This window comes from Anomalospiza imberbis, chromosome 1 (assembly GCF_031753505.1).
Source record: "Anomalospiza imberbis isolate Cuckoo-Finch-1a 21T00152 chromosome 1, ASM3175350v1, whole genome shotgun sequence".
NCBI lineage: Eukaryota > Metazoa > Chordata > Aves > Passeriformes > Viduidae > Anomalospiza > Anomalospiza imberbis.
This window is the reverse complement of record NC_089681.1, coordinates 104,720,692-104,747,066: the sequence shown is the minus strand read 5'-3', so window position 1 is coordinate 104,747,066 and position 26,375 is coordinate 104,720,692. Positions and strand designations below refer to the sequence as shown.

General features: G+C 40.0%; 1 protein-coding gene across 4 annotated transcripts in view; it reads right to left on the bottom strand.

The window, feature by feature from the left end:
* Positions 1-26,375, bottom strand: part of ELMO1 (engulfment and cell motility 1) — a 300,684-nt gene that overhangs the window by 227,100 nt on the left and 47,209 nt on the right. For 2 of the 4 annotated variants that reach the window (XM_068203774.1, XM_068203781.1), the window contains exons 3-5: positions 23,817-23,966; positions 10,868-10,908; positions 9,878-9,950 (exon numbers count right to left, since the gene is read on the bottom strand). In XM_068203774.1, the coding sequence (XP_068059875.1) occupies positions 9,878-9,950; positions 10,868-10,908; positions 23,817-23,894 (192 nt within the window). In that variant the 5' untranslated portion in view covers positions 23,895-23,966. Of the gene's footprint in view, positions 1-9,877; positions 9,951-10,867; positions 10,909-12,206; positions 12,225-23,816; positions 23,967-26,375 lie in introns of those variants that run through there. The other 2 variants (XM_068203783.1, XM_068203793.1) reach the window with 2 other exon arrangements.

Sequence of the window (26,375 nt, the reverse complement as noted above, 5' to 3'; positions counted from 1 at the left end):
AGCAGGAAGTAGGGGACACCTGGAAAGTTCATCTTGCATTCAGATTTTAGGATCCTCTGCCTTCTAATTTCACCAGCTGGAGCAATGTGAACCTAAATGACCATAAGTGCTTCAGAAGGCAAGAGAAGCAAGGAAGGAGAGGCAGTAGGGTAGCCCTGTATGTCGGAGAGTTTTCCATTCTCAGAGAAGTAAGGAGGGGGTTCAGCAGAACTGCTATCCTGGAATTCTGGAGGGGAGATTTGTGCCTGTTTAGGAGCCTGGTTGACAGAATCCATAACCCATTGGGAGGCAATCCTGAGGATCCAAGGAGTCGAGGAAGACTGGACATCCTGCACGAAGGAAATCTTAAAAGCACAGAAGCAGGCCAATGCAAGACAAGCAGTGGGAAACACCAGCCTGGATGAGCACAAACCTTTGGCTGGAACTAAGGCCAAAGAGAACAATTACAAGCTTTAGGAGAAGGGGCAGCACACTCAGGAGGGGTACTGGGGTGCTGTGAGGTCATGCAGGGAGAAAATGAGAAGGGCCAAAGCTCAACTAGAATTTAATCTGGAGAGCTGCAGGCCTGTCATTCTGAGCTCAGTGCGAGGGAAAGTCACAGAACAGATCACCTTGAGTGACATCATGAGGCACATACAGGACAACCAGATGATCAGGCCCAGCCAGAAGAGGTTTATGAAAGGCAAGTCCTGCTTGACCAACCAGGTCTCCTATGCAAAAGTGACCTGCTCAGTGGATGAGGGAAAGGCTGTGGATGTTGTTCACCTGGGCTTTAGTAAGGCCTTTGACACTGTCTCCCACAGCATTCTCCTGGAGAAATTGGCTGCTCATGGCTTGGACAGGTGCATTGCTGGGAAAAATCTAGCTTGATTGCCAATCCCAAAGGGTGGTGACGAGTGGAATTACATCCAGCTGGTTATATCTAGCAGCTTATCACCAGTGGTGGTCCCCAGAACTCAGCAAAGTGGAGGTCAGTCTCCTTTAAGGAACAATCAATAGGATAAGAGGAAATGGCCTTAGGTTGCACCAGGGTTTTTTTAGATTTAGTAGCAGGAAAAAAAATCTTCACAGAAAGGGTTGCCAAGCACTGGAACAGGCTGCCCAGGGAAATGGTTGAGTCACTGTCCCTGGAAGCATTTAAAAGATGTGGCACTTGGGGACACAGATTAGTGGTAGACTTGGCAGTGCTGCGTTAATGGTTGGACTTGATTATCTTAGAAGGTTTTTCCAAACTAAACAATCCTATGTTTCTGTGACTATCTGCCAGCAGACTCTGCAGATTCTCAAAGCTCTGCTTTTCTGTGCCACTACTTAGCCCAAAACACATGCAGGAGACTTGCATCTAGAAATCAGGCCTCAAGCATTAGCAGAGTCCACCAAACCATGCAGAGGGATGAAGGTAAGCAAATTCACTTTAAAAAAAAATCCTATCAAAAAAGTGATACTCACTTTTTTTAAATTTTTTTTTTTAAGTAAACTTAAAAAAGTTTACTCAGAGCTTTGCTGCAGTGACACTGGAAAGTTTATCGGGTAAAATAGGTTATTTTGCTGCACATTTGTCTTTTCATTTTAATGACCTGTTATACCAGCAAAATGCCTCACAATTCAACTCTAACTGGTTGGAATGGAATGTTTTCTTAACATATTTGAGGAAGACTTAGAAGCATTGGTTCCCATGGTTATGGCTCACTTAGCCTGTTCTTTAACCTTGACCAAACAGCTTTCTTTGGACTTCTCTAACCTCCCTAGACAATACCAGCCAAAAAATCTAAAATTCTACTTGTGTTTATTACCTTTAGTAATAGAATCATCCCTACTTCCATATTGTTGTTATTTTGTTGCACTTTCCTCCAAATGGACATTACAACAGAAAATTAGAGCTGTGAAATACACTTTATGACTCCATTACGTTTCCACAAGGATGAGTTTGTGCAAATTGTAAATGAGGACAAAATGACACAGAATATTAGAGTTATAGAGTTCGTTACTAAGTTAACAGCTCAGGAAAGAGAAGCAAAGTTCTTGCCAGCAGATCTCCCTTAAAGCACAGATTCAGCATGCTACAGGATCCAGTAAACACTGGGTGTCATCAGAGGTGGCACCACGAACAAGACAGAGGGCGTCACTTTGCCACAACACAGGCACTCCATGTACCCACATACAGGGCACTGAGTGCAGTTTTGTTCTTCACATCTTAGGAAGGGCACAGTAGTTTCTGAGAAAATGCAGAGAAAGACAAGTGTCCAATGGGCTTCAGCAGTTGCCTCAAAAAGCGGGGTCTCCTCAGTTTGGAGGGACAAAGGACACAGGAAAAAATGTAGTGGAGAACCAGAATGCAGAACTGTTTTTATGAAACCCTGCAGTATGAGAACTTAGGGACACTTGATGTAATCGGTAGGAAGTCAGTTTAAAGCAGATAGACCTCTTCATTCAGAGGGCAGTAAACTCTTCAAGCTTGCTGTCAGAGGTTATGGAAGCAGGCTATACCAGCTGGTTCAAGAAGAGATGAAAAAGTGGCATCGCCTTTATGCAGGACTAAGTGTAGGTGTAGCCTCCAATGCCTGTAGTACAACAAATGTGAATACTGAGGATGCATAAAGAGACTGAAAGTCACCATCAGATCACTACCCTGTACCTCATTTGCTACTGTTAGATCTGGAGACAGACTATGAGATGGGATTTCATTTGGCTGACTTGGTAGGGAATTTCTTAAGTTTATTTTTAGTCACCAAAATATTTAATAAAATGTAAGCTAAGTAATACAGGTAATTACCAACATTGTACTACTTGGCATGACAGAACTGTACTGTCTAGAAGAAATACTGATGCAATTAATCTAGTGATAAAATTTCTTTTCTGGGAAGTTATTGAAAAGAAGGGACAATGTCTTCTGGTTTTTCATGTTATAATTTGATTATAACATTTTCCTTAAAAAAATAAGTAGTTTGCCTGAAGTTTCCAAAAAGAGGATGTTTTCTGCATGCTGTTTATCTGTCTCTATTCAAGGATCATAGAAGCTGGTAAATAAACCAAGTTAGACCAAGTGGTGCAGTTTCAGGCTGTACATTAGCTAGTGCAATTCTAACAACCTACAAGAGGCACAATTCTGCACAAATCCCTCCAGTGCATGGGCCCCAACACTTCCCTTACATCGGATCTACCACCACACAGCAGCACAGTCAGCCACCTGACCTTAAAAAATTAACACTTCTTCTCCCCTTCATTCACAAAAAGGAGGAAAATAAAAAATATTCCAGAGTCCAGAGTTTTCTTTTGTCAGGTCCGTGACTTGAACAAACTCAACATCCAGCAGCAGGCACTAGGATATTAGTGAAGCAAAGAGAAAGAAGAAGCAGAGTAGAAAAAGAATGCTCAACTACCTATTTCTACAGCAAGCCACAGAAATACCAACTTGACTGCCACTTTAACCACATCCTAAGAAAAAGACCAAACTTTGCATGATTTACCCATCTGCAAGTGGAGTGATCTACAAGGACATCATTACTAGTCACCACTTGTTCTGCAGAGCAGCAGTGGTATTACACTTCGGGCAGACATCCTTCTGACACATTGAAAGAAGTTACACACAAGTTATTTTTAACCTGGATCAGTTCCCCAATTCAAGCAACCACACAGACACACAGCACAGTTGTACCAGCAACAGGGAAGGGGTGGGCCCATGACAAGCAGCCCTATCGTCCTCTGATAAGTTCCAACAGAAGAGCTGCACCCTGAAAAATAAACATCAGGAAATGACTGACCAAGCTATGCTCATGCTATTATTAGTAAGATGATGTGGAGAAATCAGAACAGGGCTGGTATGGATACAAAAAAACCCAGAACAAAAACCCATGAAACCCACCTAAGGATTATCAAATTGAAGTCAGCTCTTCAGCACAGGCATAGCACCACTGAGGGTCAGCATAGCAGCAGTGGCTCCTTAAGCAGATGCTCAGAGAATAGCTGAATACTGAAGCCCAGACTGTGGCTCACAGTGTGGCTCACTTTTGTCAAATCAAAGCACAGTTGCCCAGTTTGCTAGCATAGAGTCTTACTTTTCAACATCTTGCTCATCCCTACTACTGTTATATGTGGCATAGACAGCTGTATCAGTCAACAAGGGAACTAAACCAGATGAAAATTTTATCGTTTTGGGGTTTGCCTGGTGTGCACAGTAGAAGACAGGAATATGCAGTATGGTATAAGCAGGAAAAGTTGGCAAGCTCATTTTTCAAGCACCACATTTGGAATCACAACACCGAGACTTGTTTAAGGGAAAGCCTGCAGGTGTTTGTGCTTCTCTAGGACGTACACCCCACTCCCACACCCTTCCTGTGCCCTTCCTCTCACTCACAGAAGGACTGCAGGTAAAACATCCCTTTTCCATTTTTGACTACAGTTGGAGCTTGACAAAAATTTGTTCCACGCCAGTTTAAGCCAGTTCCAGAAACAACTGAGAGACAGCTCACAGCTGTTAAAAAAAGCAAAGTTCCATTCTTCTTCCTACCTTTCCTTTACTTCTTTGTTGTCTACAGGCTATTCCTGGACATGATTCAAGAGTCCTGCTTCATCCCAGCACCAGATCAAGCAGCCTTTTTACTAAGCAAATTTAATGAATTAAAACAGCACAAAATGATCCCCTCCTTGGCGCCACCTTCAAAAATTGTCAAAAAAAAAAAAAAAAAAAAAAAATTAAGTGGCAGGATCTTCTGGGGAAGGGGAGAAGAAATCAGAACCATCCTCTTTCAGTCTGTTCACTACATTTTGGTAAACTACCCATCCAAATAGGTTCTTCTTTAAGTATAAAGATGAAATAAAGAGTATTTTTCTTTTAGCCAACTCTTACACAGAACTGTTTGCCATCAGCTGAACCCAAACAGTCATACTGTGCCCCTGGTATGCTGTACCCATCTTCAATTGCTCTAACCGAAAGCTGAACATTTTCAGAGCCTTTCCTCTCTAGTGATTAATTGTGAGGCAAAATTAAAAACTTAATTCAGGAAAATATCTATACAGATTTTTTTTTAAAAACACCCCACTTGATCCATCTCATCAGCCTTGATATGGAACTAAGGAACTAAACAGAAGACTGTAATAAAAAATATTTTAATAGGAAGCAAGCAAAAGAATTAAGCCGTTTGTGCTGGGGCCAAAAAGTATAACAGGTGGACAGGACATAACTGTTTTCTTTAGAAAATTTAGTATAGACCAAAAGTTCTACAAAAAGAGTCCTAAGAGAACTAAAAGAAGGATAACCATTACCACTGTTCTTGAAATCAGCCTGAATGAAGGAGGACTGAAAGTGATTTAGTATATGTGTACTGAAGTTTTACTTCTGTTCACTTGAAAAATATACTAGTTTCCTCTAAGATTTTACTGGAGTCTACAGGGCAGTGTTACCAGCATCCATCAAGCAGGCAGGAGCACGGACACTCAGATGCCATATGTTGCCCTTACTTTAGGCAATTTCTGCAGGGCTGTGCAAATGCCCCGAAACAGAAATTTGTAAATTTGTGGAAAATACCACGTCTTATAAGTGGCAGAGAAAAGAGAAAGCCAGGCATGGCTTGATCCAGGTGAAATTTACAGTCTACCATTTATGTAGCACTATTAATAAAAGTATTATCAAGAGTGATACAAAATGGAAAATGAAACAGCTCTCTTAATACACTTCTCCAGTTCTCACTCTTCATGCTACTTTTCATTCTCAGCTGCTTAAAAAGCACCAGGTCCTTCAGTGAATCATAAACCTTCATTATTAAGAATGTTTTCTTACAATTCACTGAAATTCAATTAATCAGTGAAAACAGACGAATATGAAAAACATAAAAACTCAAAAATCCCCAACTGTACAAATGGCTCATTTCTTGTCCTGTTATTTGCATACACTCCCACGCAGGGAGCCTATAAAGGCATGGAGGAATTTCACATGAATATACAATTACAGGTTGTGTTCAGCAGAAAATAGGTCACGAGCAAAATCACCTTTGAAAAAGAACAAACACCAGGGACTTCACTCAGGTTCCCAGCACTGGAAGATGGGGGTTAGAAAGATGTCCCATCTTCAAACACAGCACAGAGCTGAATAATTACAACAAAAGGAAGGTGGGGCAGCTCTTCTTGCAAAATAGAATTAGAAGTCTCCCAAAACTAATGGAATAAACTCAATGTCTGCTCCCTTCCACTTCAAGCAATAAGAATGAAAGGGAAATGTAGGAGATAGGAAAGAAGGGAAAAAAAAACTCATGGGAAGTCTTCTGATGCATCAGATGAAAAAAGGAACAACAAAATTGTGACAATAAAAATGGGTTGCATTCAATAAACAGATGAATGAAACATCCTTGTATTTAAAAGATAGCAAAAGAATATCACCATTGTCAGATCTGCATGCTCAGTGCTGGCTTACAAATCCCTCAGCACCAGCAGCCAACCCTTCATTTCTGAGATTTGCTCAGGTGGAAGGTTAAGAGTGACCACAGTCTGCCTCCAGCAGTGAAACCATCTTGAACACCATCCTTCCCCAGGCAAACACAGGATCTACAAATGGATCTAGAGCTGGCCACGGTCTGTAAGGCCAAGGGTGAGCAGCAACGAGGGACCAGCCATACCCATCAAGGTGCAGCATCAGCCACTCAAATGTCTGTCCCTGCACTGCTCCTACTGCCAGCAGAGGAGCACAACTAACAATTGTCTGAGCTGCGGTTTTCAGCCAGGGAACACACATAGCACATAAAATTAAACAGCCATTTTCTACTCTTCATATAGAATTTTCTTTTCTAAACCTGAGCTCCCCCAGGCTATAGTGCTCCTGAGTCATTGCACCTGATGTACACAAGCATCTAATTCAGGTACAGCCTGGATAGACAAAAGCGAAGGTGACTTGTTTATTCTTATCTTGTAGCATCTAGCATGATAAGGTCCCGGCTCAGAAGTCAGGCTTTTAGACATTTGACCTACCAGAGAAATGCTCCTTCATAATAAGCAAAGCCTTTAAAAAAAACCACACACAACTATTAACATTAAAAATTAATTAAAAATCAAACACTTTGAGATTACAACATCAGACAGATTTTAGCTCAGGCACTATGAGTGCTTGGTTCTCTTGTCTACATACCCTCTCATTTCCTTCATTTTTAGGAAAAAAAGGCTAAAAGACATAATTAATAATTTTCACTGCTGTTTCAGGGGCACAGATATAGCCATACCATGACCCCAGAAGCAGCAGCCAAAACTGGATCTGCTGTGATAAACCCTATCTCCAGCAGGAACCCTGGCTGAGTCAAAATTTGTTAAAATACCTCACTTACACTGCCTGAAGGAGTTATTGCTATATCTGTAGAGGCATTTTTCCAAATAATACAGCCAAAACATAAATAAATTAGGAGACAGAACTGCTTGGGTGTTGTTTTTATTTATGCATGATATAATTGGGAGATATAGGTCCAGCTACAAAAGATAAAGAGTTCTGTATATGACAGCCAAAATACAGATGGGCTGTTTGCCGCCAAAAACAGAACTACAGTTGTAAGCCATGTAACATTTGGGACATTTTCACTTCAAAGCTTCTTGCTACTGTATAAAAGAATTCACTAATTGCTTTTCTTCCTGGTAACTTTAATCACGGTGGTATTTTAAAGAGGCATCTCTACCTGGAAGGCAGTTTCTGCAGAAACATGACCTATAGATAATGTATAGATAATGTTATCTGCATACATACAGACATACAATTCACCTTTAAGAGCTGTGAAAAATATTTCCTATGAGCAGCTGTCACTGTCACAAAAAAAGCTCTGCTCATGTCCATTAGTAAAAGTCAGACTAAAGCAATGTGGATTTTAACAATTAAGTGGTGCAGCTTCCTTGAAGTGCATGTGTTTTTCCTCATGCCTGGTGATTTTCACGTTTTAATTCAGACCGCAACAATATCTTACTGAACACAAATGAGGGAAAGCATGTGGAAGGGGTGATGGACTATATAAGCCTCTCTTCACAGCCACTATCCAGCAACCAGCTATAAACAGTGAACAATATCTAATGAAAGTCACAGACATCTGAGTAATTCTAGTGGCATTTAGAGCTCTTCTCCCTTATTTATGTGACTCAGAGTCAGACACTCTGCATATTTCCAGTAGAGAATAAACAAACTCAAAGTCCTCTCTGCAGTACAATCCAAAATGTCCTAGAAGACCATAATTTTCCATCCTTATTGCAAGTTAAAGGCAGCCAAAACCCATCAGGCTCTCTTTTATGTGGAACAGAAAATTTTTCTCCAAAGCTGCAGAATCCTACCCACCAAAGGTGGAGATAAAGCCTGAAATATCCCTCCAATTGCATAAGGACAAAGACTTTGAAAAAGCTGAAGTATTCACTCAATCCCCATTTCTTGGAAATACTCACTGCACAGAGTGAAAATGCCAACAGGCAAATTCAATTGTGTCTGCTTTATTGGTAAACATTGTGTCACCATTGAGGGCAATTAGCAGAACAATCTCACTATTTAATTTGGTGGAGGCAAAACACAGAAGTCAGTAATTACTTCAACAGGTTTCCTTGCAGTGGCCTTTGAAGTGTCTGTCAATTGAAACTTGAAAAGAAAGGAGAAAAAAAAAAAAACCTAAACAACACACAAGCAAAAAAAGTGGAAGATCCAAAAGAAAGGGACATATTGAGAAGGTTGTCCAGGGTAGCAAGCAGTTAAATGAAAAACTGAAACTGGTCTGTTAAAAAAACAAGCAAAATGAACAAACAAAAATAAAATAAAACAGGAAAAAAATAGCCAAAACAAAACCAGCACTATCTTATGAGCAACTGCTCTTGCTGTCTTGTTAAATTTAGTCTTCCCAAATGCTTAACTGTGCCTAAATTTCCTTTATTTCTTGGGTGTGGGTATGAATTACAGCAAGAGAAAACTTAGTTCATGTCTGTCGTATTAGCAAACCCTAAAGAACTGTAAAACGCAAACCAGAACCAAAACATGCCTCCACTTAAGAGCAAGCCAAACTAAATTGTTAACAAGGTGGGCAAGAGGCATCTATATCTATGCAGTTAAGCTCAGGTCTTTTTAGCTCAGAATTCACCAAGATTAGGGAATTTGCATGTGGACTTCAGTAGGTTTTAAACAGTGTCCTTGTGCCATTGCTTAGAAATTGTACCTCTGCAGGCAGTACTACAGGTGCACTCTTCCAAATAATCTTTTTTTTTTTTTTTTTTTTTGTAATTTCAGCAATTTTACCAGTAATGCTAGGAATGAATGTTCTATTTGGTGCTGTTCACATGAGCATGTCCCATATATTTATACTAGACATTCCATTTTTATTACAGCTATAGACTTTTTATTACTCTGTGTTGAAATCATTGCATCACTTGATGAATCACTTATTGCCATGCTACATGGGGACAAAAGAAGTAAGCCAACAGAACTTACAGAACTGGGTAAGGACAAGACAGCAGGCAGGAGCGAGTAGCCAGTATTACCCAGTCACTGAAACTTATTTCTACCTGCTCAGCCAAAAAGGAAACTGACATGCACTGTAGGTCTCCTCACACTTCAAAGAGCCCTTCATGTTTTAAATATTTCGGTTTCCTGTACACCACTTGTTAGCAGAATACTAAACACACAAGAGTACCAAAGTTGAAGAAGGGCTCAGTGCTCAAGTCTCAAACTCAACTGACATGAAAAATGTTGCACATTTGGACTTTTATTTGCTCTTCTTAACAGAAGAAATCAGTTAAAAAGTCATTAAATCATGTCTCCCAGTACCTACCCTCTCAGTGGCATTGTGGAAAGTATATTTTCATATATTTTAATTTAAAATAAGTGATTGTGGCAAATATTTTTTATTGGCTATGCAAGAATTGTATTGAACAATTTACCCACCTTCTCGGTGATGTAGAAATTAGAACTATCAGCATGCTGCAGTGCAAATTGGTCATGATTTGCAAGAGACCACCTTAGAAATATGAAAATAAATTAATCACAAAATGAAATCTTAATAATTCAAGAAGTACCCTTTACATAATTTTAGTATGACCAAACAAGCATCTGTCATTCCCATGTATTTCTCATACTTCTCATAGTTTTCTACAGCTTTCAATGATGAGTTCTAAAGTTTAAGTTAAAAGCATGCTTACAAAGGGAAAACTTCAATACAAATATATCCTAGCAAACATTTTTTGCAGTAAGGAAGATCACTAAGTCACTAAAATTGACCCAAAAAATGTACAGTACTGGAAATTTATGCTAGCTTATACAATATACAATGAATATAGTATTAAGTTCATATATTTCATTAGGCATAAAATATAACCTTTTTAGCTCAGCAGCAATTTGATGGATATAGCTGGTTTCTCCTGCATGGTAGCACTTGCTTAGAACAGCTTTTTAAATTAATCCATTAAACTCAAATCTAGGTATTTGTCTTAGCCAATCATTACTCTATAATACAGAATTTGCAGTTAACATTTCAGTTTCATATTAACAGTCACATCCACTGGACCAGCTTACAGCACCCACTGGACTCAGTGCTCAAAATTCAGATGCAGAGGCAGTGCTTTAGTCCCTTAACCCATGAACAGCACTCACAAGCCAAAGTGAGTCAGTAAAATGCATCTCTGTGCAGAAAGGAAGGAAGCAGTCAAAATGAGAGTCACCCACATGATGGAGCTGCTTTGTTAGGGGACTCATCTTGCAAGCAATTGATCCAAAATGCACTGCAAATTCAAAATCTGAAGCTAGCACAAAAAGATTTAAGAAGCTAATGACTAGTCATACAGGATATCTAGATTTTCTTTGGAAAAAATTATCTCCTAGGTGGTTTAATACTTCAAAAAGCATTGTATCTAGTATGTACTATATAGCAGAACTTACCCATCACAGACTTCTTTTATTATCGAGGACAGTGGCTTTTTCTGGTAAATGAAAAAAAAAAAAGAAAAAGCAAAATCACCAAATTAGAATAACTCTGGAGTTCTAAGAATATGATTCTAAAGCCAGTAAATGCAAAGAACAAAACTATAGCATTTCATTATTTATTTAATGTCAAGTGTGAATGGATCCCAAAATTTTCTGCTGTTTTGGTCTCATAAAGGTAAAAAGATAGCAATTCTAGACATATGCATTATGACATTATCCATTATTTTTGACATCCTTAGCCTATATAACAAACTCAGTTTTTCAACTGAGAAATCAGAAGTGTCTTTTGTGTACACTATATCTCATTACCCAACAGAAACAGAAGATTTAGATATCAACATGAGCATTTTCCAGGAATGACATCTGAAACCAGAAGACATTCAAAAATTTTAAACCTTCTTTTGTTCCTTTCAGAGATGGTCATATGATGACAGTAATCCTCTCTCTTAAGTGCACACATGCAGGTTCCCCTCTGATAAAACACCACCTGGAAGGTGTTAGAATCCCAGATGTCTCAGTTCTGCTTTTTTCTCTACATCTGTGAGCACAGGAGCATTTGGACTGACTCAAAACAACTCTCCTGCTTTGGGTCCCAAAATAGAAAAGAAGAAAACAGTCTAGCCTGTTGATGTTGCAATGGTTTGAACACTGTTATAAACACAGGGTGCACACACAAGTGTTTTTAGAAGACTTCTGGCTAAGAGCAAATGCCCTTTTATGTCCCAAACCATAGGTAAAATTGCACGGCAGAAAGAAACATGCCAAATTTCACCAGCTGAGTGACTACTGAGCTTTTTTCCCCCATTACTGGGTGGCCACACAATGTCACATATATCTATTGCTTCACAAAAACTTCCCAAATCACCTAAAACATCATAGGATCCCCCTCTCTAGTTACTTCCACTAATGACAGTTCACTGAATTACTAAAAAAGAACCAAAACAAACAAATACAGAAATCTCACCATAAACCCACCCACTCTAATTCAATGCTATTGTCAAAATAAGCTTTTTACCTTTAACAGAAAATGATTAGTGAAAAAATTAACTCAGTGTCAGGGCAGGATATGTGAAGGAAAAAAAATTTCCCTTGAATTTGTTTTCTGTGATTCACCACTGCATGGACAGAAAGCCAGAGACAGGACTTCTTGGCCAGGTTAGGATCAGAGAAAGATTTATTATTTCAACAGTCCAGTCAACTAAGCTAGTTAATAAACAGGCAGAAACATAACACAAGACCATTTTAATCAGACAGAAATGAAAGCACCTGCTGAAAGGATTCTGTTCCTGCTTACCATACTGTCTCAGTCCTTGGTTTCCTTCCTTCTTTCACTGCCATTTCTGTTTTCACATGACCACCCAAGATGATCCACACCAGGGAAGTTAATCAAACTAGAAGCTGGAGAAGGGGGGCAAGGGGGGAAATAGTTTTCCCCAGGACCGATTTCCTCATCTGCCTGGCTATGTACCTAAATGAGTAGCAAACACCAGCACATGGGAGAAAAGGCAGAAGAGAAAAACTGCTCCATTTTGCAGCAGGAACAGGTTCCTTCTCCACAGCAATGTCTCTGTTGCACTGGCTCAGTTTTTTGCACAGCTGCAGCCAGACTGTGAAGCAGAACAGGCAGATCACGTCAGATAGAAAAAGTGGGTTTTTCTCCCAGTTTTTTGGACTGATCAATTCCTCAGTCCATGGAACTATGCCACTTACGTACAACTACTTTGACCTGCTGTCCTCCTCTCTGAGGGTTTTTTCAGCTTCTGCAATCCTGTAACAGCAATCCTGGCATCCAACTGCTTTCTTTCCTCTACCTTTTAAGAAACAACAACAACCACACCAAAAAAAAAAAAAACCAAAAAACCAAAAACAAACAAACAAAAAAACACCAAAAAACCACATTTTTTGTGGAGGGACAGAAGGAGGAGCACAACTTTGTCTGGAGCTGGATAACTTCAGTTTGCCTTTCAGCATATATATGCCAGCCTGTAGGCACAGTACTGCCAAGCAGAGTGCACAGCTCTGCATGCTGCATCCCCTTCACCCATTGGGATGCTACTGTAGGTCCTGTCAAAATATTTCCATATTTTGACAAAATGTCATCAGGTTTATTAATTCCTTTTACAAAGTAAACAGAAACCAGCTAGCAGATTCAATATAATGGAGGACAAAAAGAGTAACTGCTTTTTCTTCCCATTACTTCCCATAGGAGCTATAGTTTCCCATTAGAAACTATGACAAAAAAACAATTTAACAACCTAAACTAGCAATAATATGTGAATAATACAATAATAAACTAGTAATAACTCTGAAGGCTGGATTAAATTACTTTTCAAATCATTATTTTGGTACTTCTAAGTTCTCTACACCATTAACTTTTATGTCCTTTGTCAATCCCATTCACCTACCTCCTACCCCCTTTACCTATTCTACACCATCTTTGCATTATTATATGACAAAATCTGAAACTAAAAGCTTGGACAAAACAAACCCTGCAACAAATCAAGTATAACCTGTAAAGTACAGCTAAAAGAAAAAGCAAATGGATCCTCAATAATAAAAATTATTTATACAGCCAGCCTCTCATGGTACAGAGCTTGGTCCTCCTGCAGCACTACTGCTACAGCACTGATGTGAATAATCACAACTCGTGATGAAAAAGGCAACAAGATGAAAAAAAAAGTGGAACTCTTCTGGGACAGAGTTTGCAATTAGCAATTTGATAACACTTTACTAATTGATAAATGTAAAACAAATACCACCACAGCAATATTAATAAGTACTAGCAATACTAATATGCTGCTGCTCCTAATAATCCCTTGGGCTGCTCTCCTGCTACGTGTAAGTCTCCAGAAAAAATTCTTTTCCCTTCCCTAGCTGGGAGAGAAATTGCCACCATCTCGTTGTTCACAAGAGGGGTGTCCCTGCAAGCAGGCGAGGGCTGCCATGACTCCCTCTGTGCACTCTCCCGGGTGGAGGCTGGTTGGCAGGAGGCTGCTGCAGGGACACTCTGGCAGGCAGCACACAGAGCTGGCAGCAGCAGCAGCAGCCCTGCCACCCTGCCTGCACAGCCAGGCCCCCTTGCCAGCAGAACCCTTCCTTGCTCTGGGAGTGACAGGTAGGTGGGTGAGTGCCCAGTTCCTGCTGCACTTCCCAGCTGGCTTACAGCCACCCCCAGAATCCTGCTGCAGTCTGCGAGACATGAAAATATGTTTGGGTACCAGTGTCAGGACATGACTGTCTACGGCATGTATAGGGCCACAGCATTACTAGAAAACAAAGAAAAGCGAGCTATTATATTTTTTTCATTTTTTTTAACCATGGAAAATGAGATAAAAGTCTATTTCCATTCTCTGCAGAGTAGTTCTACTTGGCAGGCCATTCAAAGTCTCTTTTTTTTTGTCCGTGGCTTTAAATATCTGCCAAATGTCAAAGAGCATAGATTTGAAGTTTTTGTTGCCTTAATCTTACTAAAATTCCATTTATGGAAATTTACTTACCTTTGCTGCATTTACAGTTCCAAAAAGTCAAATTTACCTTATTAGTCAATGTACTTCAAAGAATTTCTTACAATCAGTCCAAAAATCTTTTGAAGTTTTTCCTTCATAGAAATTAGTATTTTGTGCTAGTGCTTTTTTTTTCTCTATGTCTCCTCCTAGACTTGTAAAAATGAAGTGAGCTTTTACACATGCTGAGATGCTCATTTAAAGCCCTAAGAAGATCAGGCTGTTGCTTTAATGTACAAAATAACAGAGATCAAAGTAAACTTTGTGCTCCCTACAGGAGATAACACCTTCAGCTAACTTATCACAGTATCTGCACTGAACACATTGGTTAAAAAAAAGTATTTTCCTAGGGTAGGTATTAAATTGACAACTGAAGTTAAGTGATACCAGGACATTATGGCCTCATGACTTACTGATCTGCACACAAGGGGAGAATCCTGACAATGACACAGAGCACAGGCAGCACTACAGTCAAGGTGAATTTACACACCTGGTAAAGCTCTGTCTGCACTGACTGGTTAGCACACATGTCGAAGATTCATGGCCCTAATGATATCCACCACGCAGGTCACCAATTCTGAGCTCGCCTGCATGTATCTCAGCCATGTCTCCAGGTTTTGTGTGCTGGGATGCACACAGATCCCAAACTCAGTCTTGAGAACTTGCCCTTGCTACTTGTGCAGTACTTGGTAGTACTTCCAAAGTAACTTGCAGACCACAGACTGAGATTTCCCACTCCAATTTCCGCACCAGTTTCATCCTTTCATGCCTACCCCTATGGAGAACTCACAGGGAACCAGTCACCAGGAAGAACTAAGCACAGGCATGCAAGACTGTAAGTTGGTCTAGTCCAGACCACTGTTTTGTTCCAGAGAAATCATGGGATGAGCAAAAGCAAGCAGAGAATGTCCAGTATATCAATGCTGACCAAGCTCTAGGTCCTGTTCAAACCACCATTAGTACTCCAATTTGGGTTTAAAGCACTTCCAAATCAAACAGCAAGTGTGTGTGTGTGTGTGTGAACTGTAAAGAGGACAGAAGCCTAAATCCAGGTGGAAACCTGTGTTACATGTGCAGTTCTGATATACCTTGTGCAATACCAGGAAATTGTTGACAGGTTTCTTTCAGGCCAAGTCTGAATATCTTTCCTTTCCACATGACTGACAGAGATTCATTACTTTTTGTCTTTGCTTAGGTTGATTTGTTAGGTTCTTCTTGTTGGGGTTTTTTGGAACAATGATTGGGACATTTCTGTCCCTGTTTGACACCTTTTAACTGCAGAAGTAACAAGAAAACCTTGTTACTTGGCTGTCTTTAAGCCTATCACAGAAGAAATAGCAGATGCAGCACATCTGTTAGTGCAAAACAGCATTAAGGAAAAAAATTCAGTGTCTGACCTGTGCATCTGTCAAAAACAAACTTCTAGTCAGTAAATACAACATTCTGTTTTATAATTAATGCTATCATGACACTAATAAATCTTTCAGTGCTAAAGTAGTTTTTATGGCTATTAAAAAACAGAAAAACACCTCTCTTCACAATCAGTAGAGGCTTTATCTTTTACTGTCATGCACCAGGGTCCACAGTGGACTGTGGCAAACACCAGATTCAAGGACTCCTGGATCCATGACTCACCAATTCAACACTGGTTTCCTGTGGTGTAAGAGACAAGGTCTTTTGAAAGGGGAAGATGCTGGAGTGCTTTGGACTTCAGCCTTCTCAAACTGCTCTGAACCACTCTTGGAATCAACACCATTGACTACAATGGAATACTGGTGAGACCAGACTTGTTAACTTATTATCAGGCATCTGTAAAAGATGAAAGGGACGATTTCTCTAACCAAGGGGAGCACCCCAGAGAATGAATGCCTGAAGAACAGGGACTCCACAGTGCTACAGTAAAAGAGACCCTAAAACCCAGCCAAGGCCAGGCCAACACCACACAGTTGTGCCGGCGCAGCAACACAGCCCAGGGCTGGAAACATTCGCACCTCAGAGCCACCAGGGAAAACCCTCAACAAGTGCAGCTGCTGCTGATGGGAGAGAGCTTTTATCAGCTCAGTTCACAGCTCTTAAGGTGGTTAGTTTTAACATGTCAGTGGCAACACCTTGGTATAAATTTAGCACTAGGAGTTCCACAGAGTGCACAAGACTTAGGGAAACCCAGGTGTTCGTGTCCTCTCCTTCTTCACTCTCAGCTGCAGCTTCCTCAGTTACTCACTTCCCACCCCCAAAGAGATCCTCACTCCTAAGTCTGCATTTCACCTAATCTAACCATTGACCCACAGATCACATGTTTAGGCTGTTACAGTGACTGTAGGTCAAGGAAGCGGCAAAATATAATGTTGTTGACAAAAAACTTCAATCAAAAAAGAAAATCATAAGCAGAATTTTGCAGATACTTCTTACTTCATATCTAGTGTCCTAACAAGCCACAACACTCCCTGTTTTCTCAAGTGTAAGTCGGAACACTAAAATCTCCCAATCGAGTACAGAAAAGATAAAAAACACCTAGGAACCCATAGTTGTGGATTTCACTGTGTTTGCATGCAGCATTCTTGCCACATATATTTAAAATACAGCCAAAATACACTTTTAAATACAAAGCAAGGCTTTAAGATGTGGCTTTTCACACAACCTATTAGAGAGCATGCCTTTGAAGATTGAGTGAAGAAACCCCAAACACTCAGCTCAAGACTGACACATTTCTGGCCTATAAGGGCAGAAGTTTCTCCATGAAAGCAAAAAAAAATTATATTGTGGGATTTTTGGTAGTACTCTCTTTTGCATTGCAATCTATATGTCTATAACTAGAATATAATTGAGTCATAAAGTGTGCCTGGATACTCCATCTGGACAGAATGTGAATTAATTCACCAGTCCGTAACTGCAGAAATCTCATCATTACACATTTCCCTTTAATAAGAGTAGAATTAACTTAAGAGATGGGACTCCTGCTGATAGTTAAAAAATTTTATGGATGCAACAACCTTAAAGTCATGTTTAGCCTTCATCTTGAAAATGCCATCAGCTGCAGGCAGCAAAATTCAGACTCCAACAGGGAGGTTCTGGCAAGAATTCTGGAGCTAGTAAAATCAGACATGAAAAAAGTCAAACCAAACCCACCAAATAAAAAACCCCACAAACCCACAAAAATCAAGAAGAAAATTAAAAAAAAAAAAAAGTGCTTTATCTTTTTCTTAAAATATTATTTTCAGAACATCCTTTATGCTGGAGATCAGGAACACTAGGGTATTAGTTCTGTAGACCTCAAGTGCATCCTGGCTCTACTTGCACTTCTATTTAACAAAAAAAACAACCAGCCAATCAACAAACAGAACCCTGTCTACTGCATTGAACTTATGGTTCTTAACCTAGAAGATAGCAGCAAGTAGAAAGCATAAATAGCATCCATTAGACTGAAATTCACAAAACATTTCTATTTATTCTCCCCCTCCCTTTCTTTTACAATGTCTAAACCTTCTGCACAGCTATTACCTCTTCCATCTACTAGGTCTTGCTGATGCCTCTGTATTAAACAGAAGCAGTAAGACAGAGTTTTTATCTATTTTTCAGTGATGAGGTCCCAGCCACACACACCACATGACATAAGTTTGCAGCTTTGAAAGAATTCGGCCAACCAGTGGGAATGTGGCTTTGGACAAGCCAAACTAATAAAATGTAACATGTGACAATAACATTGCCTGTTTTATCCCTGCTGGCTGGCTGCCACCACATCAAAGAACTGAGGCTCTAATGATGACTACTTTATTGCCACAGTTCTGTAAGAAAAGGAACCATATTTTTCAAACTCCATTGCATTTAACAATTGGTTCATTATGTTAACGAAGCATTGTCTATGTATACAAGTGTGTCAGTGCATTGAATTATATCTAGTGCACTAAAAAATTTGTATTATTGTTTCCAGGGTTATTCTTGCTGCTGAACAGCTTTTACAAAATAAATAAAAGTAAAAAATTGAGACCTTTCATTAGTCCAACAAAGGAAATGGAAAAAAAAATCACATAAAAATAACAGATAAGATTTCTTTACCAGCTCTATTAATAGTATTTTCACAATGTTTATATGCCAGTCAGCACCTGCTTTACTAACAGCTTCATATTCAATTTTGTGAAGCTGAAATATGACAGGTACAACAAGGAGCAATAAAACTCCAAAGCATCTGTTTGGCACCTAAACATTGATTTTAAGCAATGCCTACCTTTAACAAATTGGCTTAAGACAGCAAAGTGTTTTTCAATTATTTTTGAAAACCTTTTGGTTCATCCATCTTTGGGCAAGTGTTCCATCAGCAGCAACTGACATCTTCCTTCAGAATGGGTGAGATGCAGCTGCAGTGGTCAGCCCCGAGCGCTGGCTCCTTCTCCCATCTGACAGACAGGAGCTGCTGCTCCTTTCCTGCTGCAAATCCAGGCAGGGAACGTTTTTATAAGTCAGTGGGGGTTCTTTTGGTTTTTTTTTTTTCCCTCTCCCCATGAGCTGCTTCATAGTCCTCTATCTTCACGAAATTGCTATCTTGTCAGCTGTTAAAGGCACTGACATTTCCCTTTACTATAAACTCAGGATGTGCAATAACATTGAAAATCTTAGCAATATTCATACCAAAAATCTTCACTAGCTCCAGCTACTGCAGTACCACTACACTTTCTGGGTAAGAGTTCATATAAATTTGCAGGTTTGTGGGAAGGAGGCAAGAGCCTCTCTCTTCCTTCCTTCCCTTGAGAATTAAATGCCTCAAGTCAGAGTCTGGAGCCAGAATGAAGCACAGAGAGTGACACTTCACAGTATGGTGAGAGAGTGAGACATCAATAATCCTTTCTTGATCACTGCTTGAACAATGCTGGTGCTCACTAATATTGCATACATTTAGATTCGTGATGCCAGGATTGTCTCGGTATACTGCTATTACTACTGACAGTACTTGCAGAAACTGTATCTATTCTTAGTCTACACACATGGCAGAAGTGATGTGCAACTTTCTTTTCTCTAATTAAGCATTTCACAATCCCTTTTGAACTTCATTTTTCCCCACAGTTTAAGAAACACTGCACTGAATCAATTAACAATCCCCAAGGGTCCATATTTAGGTCTGAAACCAGATTTAGGTTTGAAAGCTCCTTTTAAAAAAAAGAAAACCTTACTGGTGACCTTTTAATATGCAGTGAAGTACAATGACTTCTATGAAGAAGACAAAAAAAAAAAACAACCACAATTAAAATGACACTGGCAGATGAGAAGAGACAACTTGAAAGAGACTCTTAAAAGATAAACTTGCTGAGTAAATCTAAACTTTAGAGAGAACATAAATGTAGAGCAGTCCATGGCTGCATTTCTATTAACATGAAATTGTCATATGAAAATGCTCCTGTAAATTTTGCTCACCATATGAGATTTGTGCTTTGAAAAGAAAACACAGCTCTCCTCCTCCCTCCCCCACCCATTTCTTTTTGCTAATGTAAAGATTCACATCTGTTCATTTAATCCATGTTTAATGATCTCATAGGTAAAAGCAAACCTGGAGGAAGAGACTGTATGGCCAATTTTAATTATAAAGTGTTCCTTTCTATAGGAAAGCCTTGTTTACCTCCAAGGCTGAGGAAGTTCATCCCCAAGCTTAGCGAAATCTGGTTTTAGTACAACTTGTGTTAAGACACACGAGTGGATTTGAATGGGCTAAGCCAAAATAGATGTTGTCTCCAAATATCCATCTTGTGCCTCTCATGGAAGCTGCTTCTCCTGCAGCAGGAACAGTGTAACTGCAAATCCACAAAGTATCCAGGTAACCTAAAATGAGCATTGGCTTACCTAAAATAATTTGTGCTGTAAAAAAACCCCAACAGCTAAGAATTATACATAATGGGCACACATTGAAGCATGCAGGCTTTCACTGAACACAAGAAATAACACCCTCTTATGAAATAGCTATTTCTGGGTCAATCAAAGAGAAGACAGGATAGACTAGACAGCATCCTGGTTCACCTATACAGACCCTGTGCAGTCCTATTATTAACATCTTCTAGAATAATCAGCCAGAAGAGTGAAGAAAAAGATAACAGACAGTCAGCATCTACCATTCATTTCTTCCCCAGACTGCATTGCTAAAAAGCCCACAAAAAGATCCCAATGCAAATTCAGACACCAACTCATTTCCATTCCTCCCCTTACATGACAGAAAGACTAAAGCATGAAAGATCAATGTTATACACAGTTCTGAAGCCACAATCAACTCTTCATATTAAAAATTAATTTTGGGCAGAGTTTTTATATTGCTTGTACAGATTTATGGAGGAGGGAAGAATCTGGATGCTATATTTCTATTTGATATTTGAGAAAAATTGTGGTATTGGGGGGGAAACCCAAATAAGCTCCATGTATTCTGGAAGAGAGTAACTGAATTCAATCAAGTTCATCTCCCAAGTAGAACATGATTTAAAATCAGTTCTAATCCATACAGGCATCAGCCACCTGCGAGGTCTACTGCTACTTAATTAGTTCCCACCTGGTAAGAGTGAGAGGGTAGTAAATAAGAGACAGGTTTTTCCTCCCCGTTTAAAGCAACTTCCAAGAAAAAAGCACTTGTGAAACCCTGACAGCAAATAGTACATGCCAGTGTACTACTGAAAATTTTCTTTACATTCACTGGAAGCAGGCACAGAGGCTAATTCCAAAAGGCATTTAATTATATATTAATTTTTCTGGCAGAGAATCTCTCTAACTGAGTGATACTAATTTTCCATGATTAAATTTAAAATCACCATTGGTGAACCCAGGTTAATAAACCTATAGAAATGAAGTGGGAAGCCTCAACTTGAAAAGGCTCTGTGCCTCCTGAAGTCCAAGTTGTCAGAAGTCATGCAGGGGAGTGTAAAGTTTAATAACATTTGGTGGGAAAAATACTCAGGAGCTCTTTTAAGGCCAACACGTGCCAGTACACCACCATCAATGGTTCTGGTTTCACAGTGACATTTCTTCACTTTGAGAATATTTTTCTCTCTCCATTGCTAAGCAAAACATGCATACATGCAGCAAGTAAATTAGGATATTGTGCAACTGAATGTAAATAAGTACTTCCAAGTATATGCAATAAGTACCCTTAAAAAACCTCCCAGATTTTCCTTTGATTTCTTATACAGTATTTGTACTTCAGTTTTTGGAACAGCCTCAGTATCCTGAAAGATAAAACACTTGTGTCATGCTACAGTGATGGGGTTTTGTAGGTTTTTTTAAAGTAATATTATAGTGCTGTTCATTTAAATGCTGTTTTTCTTGATGGTAAGAAAGAGAGAGAAGAAACCAGTACGGGAAAGTTTTTAGGATTTTCTGAATATATGTCAAATGGTGACTGAATGAGCAGGTCCCACCTGGGACACAGGCACTGGCTGCAATGTCTGGTCAGTGGGTAAGTCGTTTCTCTTTTCTGTCTTCCTCCCCTTTATCATCTCCGACAGCTAGCCATCTGAGGGATGAATCATCTCCTCCACTACAGCTCTTCTACTGAATAGCTGCTTTAAAGGAAACAGATTGAGGAAAAGTTAGCACTAAGTGAATCAAAGGCAGAGCTGTGTGCTCCGAAGTATGTATCACCCTATATATTTTCAAGGTTCATTCCCACATTGCTTCCAACCTCGAGAAAGGTAAATACGTGTGTTTGTGTGCATGGGTAGAAGGAAGGGATGTTTCTTTCCCATCTTTCCATGTCAGAAACAGGAGGGATGAGACTCTCAAACTTCATTCCCTCATTTCCATTTCTCTGTGCATCGGGAGCAGGCTGCTGTTACAGTCTTCTCCATTTTGGCCTTACTTTTCCTCTCCTTCCTCCTCCTACCCATAAAGTGACCTGAGGAAGGTTGCAGATAACTTGGCAGGCTGTGTTTGAAGAGTTTTACCCAGTATAATTCAGCACTGATCTTTCTTGTCTCCTTCAAATCTTACATTATAAAATTAAAAAGAAGGTACTAGGAAAGTAAGCTAATATTACAGATAAGGTATGAGGGTTTTTGGAGACTTACTTTAAGCTTTTTGTAAATAAAACCAAATAATTTTCATATTATTTTGCTGCTGTTTGAAAGGAGACTTCATAATATTTTTTCAGTTTTGTCCCCACTGCACTTGGATCATCATGACTAACATGCATCTTTCCCTGAACACAGTGTGCAGTGTCTACCATTTGTTATATAAGACGAAAAAAGTAAAACATTCTCCACTCCAGAAGGCAAAAGATTTCTATGCTTACTGAAAAATTTCAGCAAATGAAAACAGAAAAGTGTGGCAGGTCAAAAAAATCAACCTACAAAGTTTGGTTTCACTGGGGAACTCCCTTTTCCTCTAAGGGGGCTTTCAGAATGTTTAAAAATCATACTGCTGTGATTCCAGCCACCCTCTAGTACCATGTTTCTTCAAATTTCACATGGGAATTTCCCAGCCATGTGCCACAAAAGGGTTAACTACAAGTGAAACTCATTGCACTGCATGAAGAAATTACTAACCCATTTCAGTAATACATTTTCAGTGTGAATTCAAATGCTCTCCTCTCCAATAGACCTTTCTAATGTACTGAGTCCCCAGACACACCAGGGTCTAAAGCACATTATAAAATGCTTTTCTTCACTCTGAATAGTATTTACAGAAATAATAATAATTCTAACCAGGTAACATGCTGCAGGATTTCAAAATGTTAAGCGTAAGCTGTTAAATATTAAAGAGATTGCTTTTAATATTAATACATGAGTGACAAAAACAATCTCAGAGAAGTCCAGAATATAAAACACTGCCCTTGTATAACTTGTTTTGTTTGTTTCCCCCTACCACAATTCCCTAAAAAGATTCATAATTTTGAATTTGTTAATTTCTATACACTGCCTCCAATCCGTCCACGGGACCATTGCTTTAGAACTAACCAGATAAACAGAACAAGCCCTGAGATTCCTGAACAGAACAACAAAGATCCTCCTGCTCACAGTGCACTACTAATTAAGTTCCAAAATCTGCACTTGCTGCAGCCATTCAGTATGATTCTACTCCAAATGCAAAGCACTGACAAGAAATTTGAAGACTTTCCACCCAGAAGTAAAACACTACCACAATTTAACAGCTCAAGAAACTAAGGCACAAAAGTATTAAGTGGGTCACACAAGCAGTAAATGCCTTATTCAAGCAGCTGTTCAGAAAGAAAAAGCAAATGAAGAAACCAGCTAAACACATCAAAAACCTTAAGCAGTAAGAGAGGAAGAGGGTTACACCCCTTATAAAAAACACCTTCTACCCCACATACATTCACAGAAAAATGCACATGCATTGAAGTAAATATAAATGCAGAGGAAAACATTCAAAGAACTTATTCATGAACAGGGCCAACTGAGCACAGGTACACAGCCACTTACTTGATCTATTTCCATTAACTTGGGGAAGGCACCTGGCCATTCAATCGCCACCTTCACTATATCAGCAGGAGGGGGCATTGCGACGCTGCTGTTCTTCGGAGCCAGTACAACTGGACACTAAACACTGCAGAGAGCCTCTCTCATTCACACCTGCAGGGAGAGAAAAAAAAAAAGAAAGAAGAACATTACAGCAGTTCAGGCAGAACTCCAGCACTGCCGCTTCAGTCTCCTACATTTCCCCTGGCTAGGCAGGTGGATGAAAATGTATGTGTGTATTTATGTGCAGGAGCAGGAGAATGGCACATATTACAGGAGCAAGCACAGGACACAACACCATGACACGCTGCACAGCTCGACAGCCTGTTAGAAAGATGGCTGAAGCACTGAAATGTACGGTGAATAATAGGCATGCATTAGATTTAAATAGAAAAACTATTTTTAAATATTATTAAATATGCTGGTGGGGAAAAAGCGACAAACTAGAGAAAGCTCCTGTTACAGTGTCACTCCTGGAGTCCCAGGGAACGTGACCAATTCGGTTAATGCTGGCACTTCAGGAGAAGAGATTGCCCAGGAAGTTATGGCCAGGAAACACGGTTTCTTTTAACTATAGCAATGATCTTCTGGGTGTTCACAAATAGATCACTGCACTATAGCAACCAGTATGTCAGGAAGAAGGCAGAACACACAGCAGTTTCCACATATACATACACACACGCACACACACATCCTCACCTCACTGATCCAGAGATACCCACAAATAAATACTTCTTTATGGTACATCTCAGACACGTGAATACACAAGGATGTAGTATACATTCACGGTGACATAATCAGCTACATAACATGTCATTATTCTGCAAGATTATGAATATCAACAGAATCTCATGTCAAATAGTGCGAGCTGTGAATTTCAGGGAAAGAGGAAAGGGGAAGAACTAAATCCTCAGGTTTTGCAGAATTTAAGTTTTGTCTCTTCTGACTCATCAAACTTCATAACCTTCCAACAACAACAAAAACAAATGTTTATCAAGAGTGTGTAGTGCCTCTCTGGGCTTGCAAACAAAGCTTCTGCATCCCTTTGTCAGCTCGGTGATGGCAGGACACCCTCTCTAGTAGCAAAGCTCTGCAGTGCTCAGACACAGCAGTCCATGCACCCTTCTGAAGATGGGAAGGTTCCTGCTGGCTTTGCCAAGCCCTCCACAACAACCATGGTGTTTCCTGCATGCTCTGCTGAGACCCAGCAAAGCGCCATCACATACCACAAAACAAGAGAAGCTGTAGAAATCCCCAGCGGTGCAGTCCCACTTCTTCTTACAGAAAAACAGAAGGAAGTGGTGAAAGCATGGAGACATGTTTGCACATACATCCTTTCAAAGAGACAAGGCAAGAGAGGAGCTGGCTGAGTATACCAGACATCCAAAGACACAAACAGGTACAGGTTAAAAAAGGCTTTGATCACCTTCAGTTGCTGCTTCAACTAACCTGGTCTAATGACCTTTCTTCAACTGCAGCAAAAGCTGAAGCTCAGATCAGTCTGAACAAAATTGTGAAATCATCCCTTTAATGGAAACGTTGTACCTTTGTCTCAGACTACTTTTATAAGTGGGAGCTCATCCGGCCTTGTGGATGTCTCCGCTTTCCTTCTTTCTTGTGTCTGCTCTGAAAAGGCTCAGTTCTCTGACTCTGTAAGCCCTGCTACATTCTACATAAGGCTCTCAACACATAATATAAAAGCAATTTATGAACTTTAACACTCCAGCAATTTATTTCCAACAATGGCAGGTCTGACGTCGACAGGATCGCACATCACCACAAAGCAAAGCGCAAGGCAGTAAATGAGACAATGGACAGTCTATAAATAAGACTGGATTGCAGGAAGTGCCTTGAAAGACTAAACAATGTGATTAAGAAACACTGTGATATTGTCTGCATTTGGTAGATGTTACAGGAACAGGGAATAAACACAATTAAAGCATGCAGCTGGCTTGCTGCTCATTGAGAAAATCAGACATTTACTTTTGGCTGTCTTCTACCCTGTAGAGCCTTAGCAGATGCAAAGTTCCCACAATTTCTTCCCAAAATATCGAACACCCACCATTTGCATCTCCAACCAGTGGTCCCCTTGCTGTGCAGTGCATTGGCTCAATCGACCAGACCAAAAAACCCCCAAAAACCCAAAAAAGTATTTTTGGTCATCTGCTTTTTACCATGTTTGATTCAAATAGCTACTCAGAGGTGATACAACAGGGGAGAGGGAGGAGAAGCGAGGTCTCTTGGCAGCAATGAGCTGTTAATCCACCTCGACAGTCAATTGAAACTGAGACCATGGCACCTTCTGCTCCCACACTCACAGTGATGGTGTTTCCCACCTCCTCAGCAGTGCAGTCCTTGGTACTCTCAGCCTGACAGTGTTTTGGTATTAAGCTGACTCACCCAATGCCTGACCGACAGGCTACTCCCTGCATTCCCTGGCTTGGCACCCCATCCCTGGCAGGAGGGATGCTGGAAGCCTCAGCCAGAGCCTGAGTTTGCTGGCCACAACACAAAAAGAGCAGC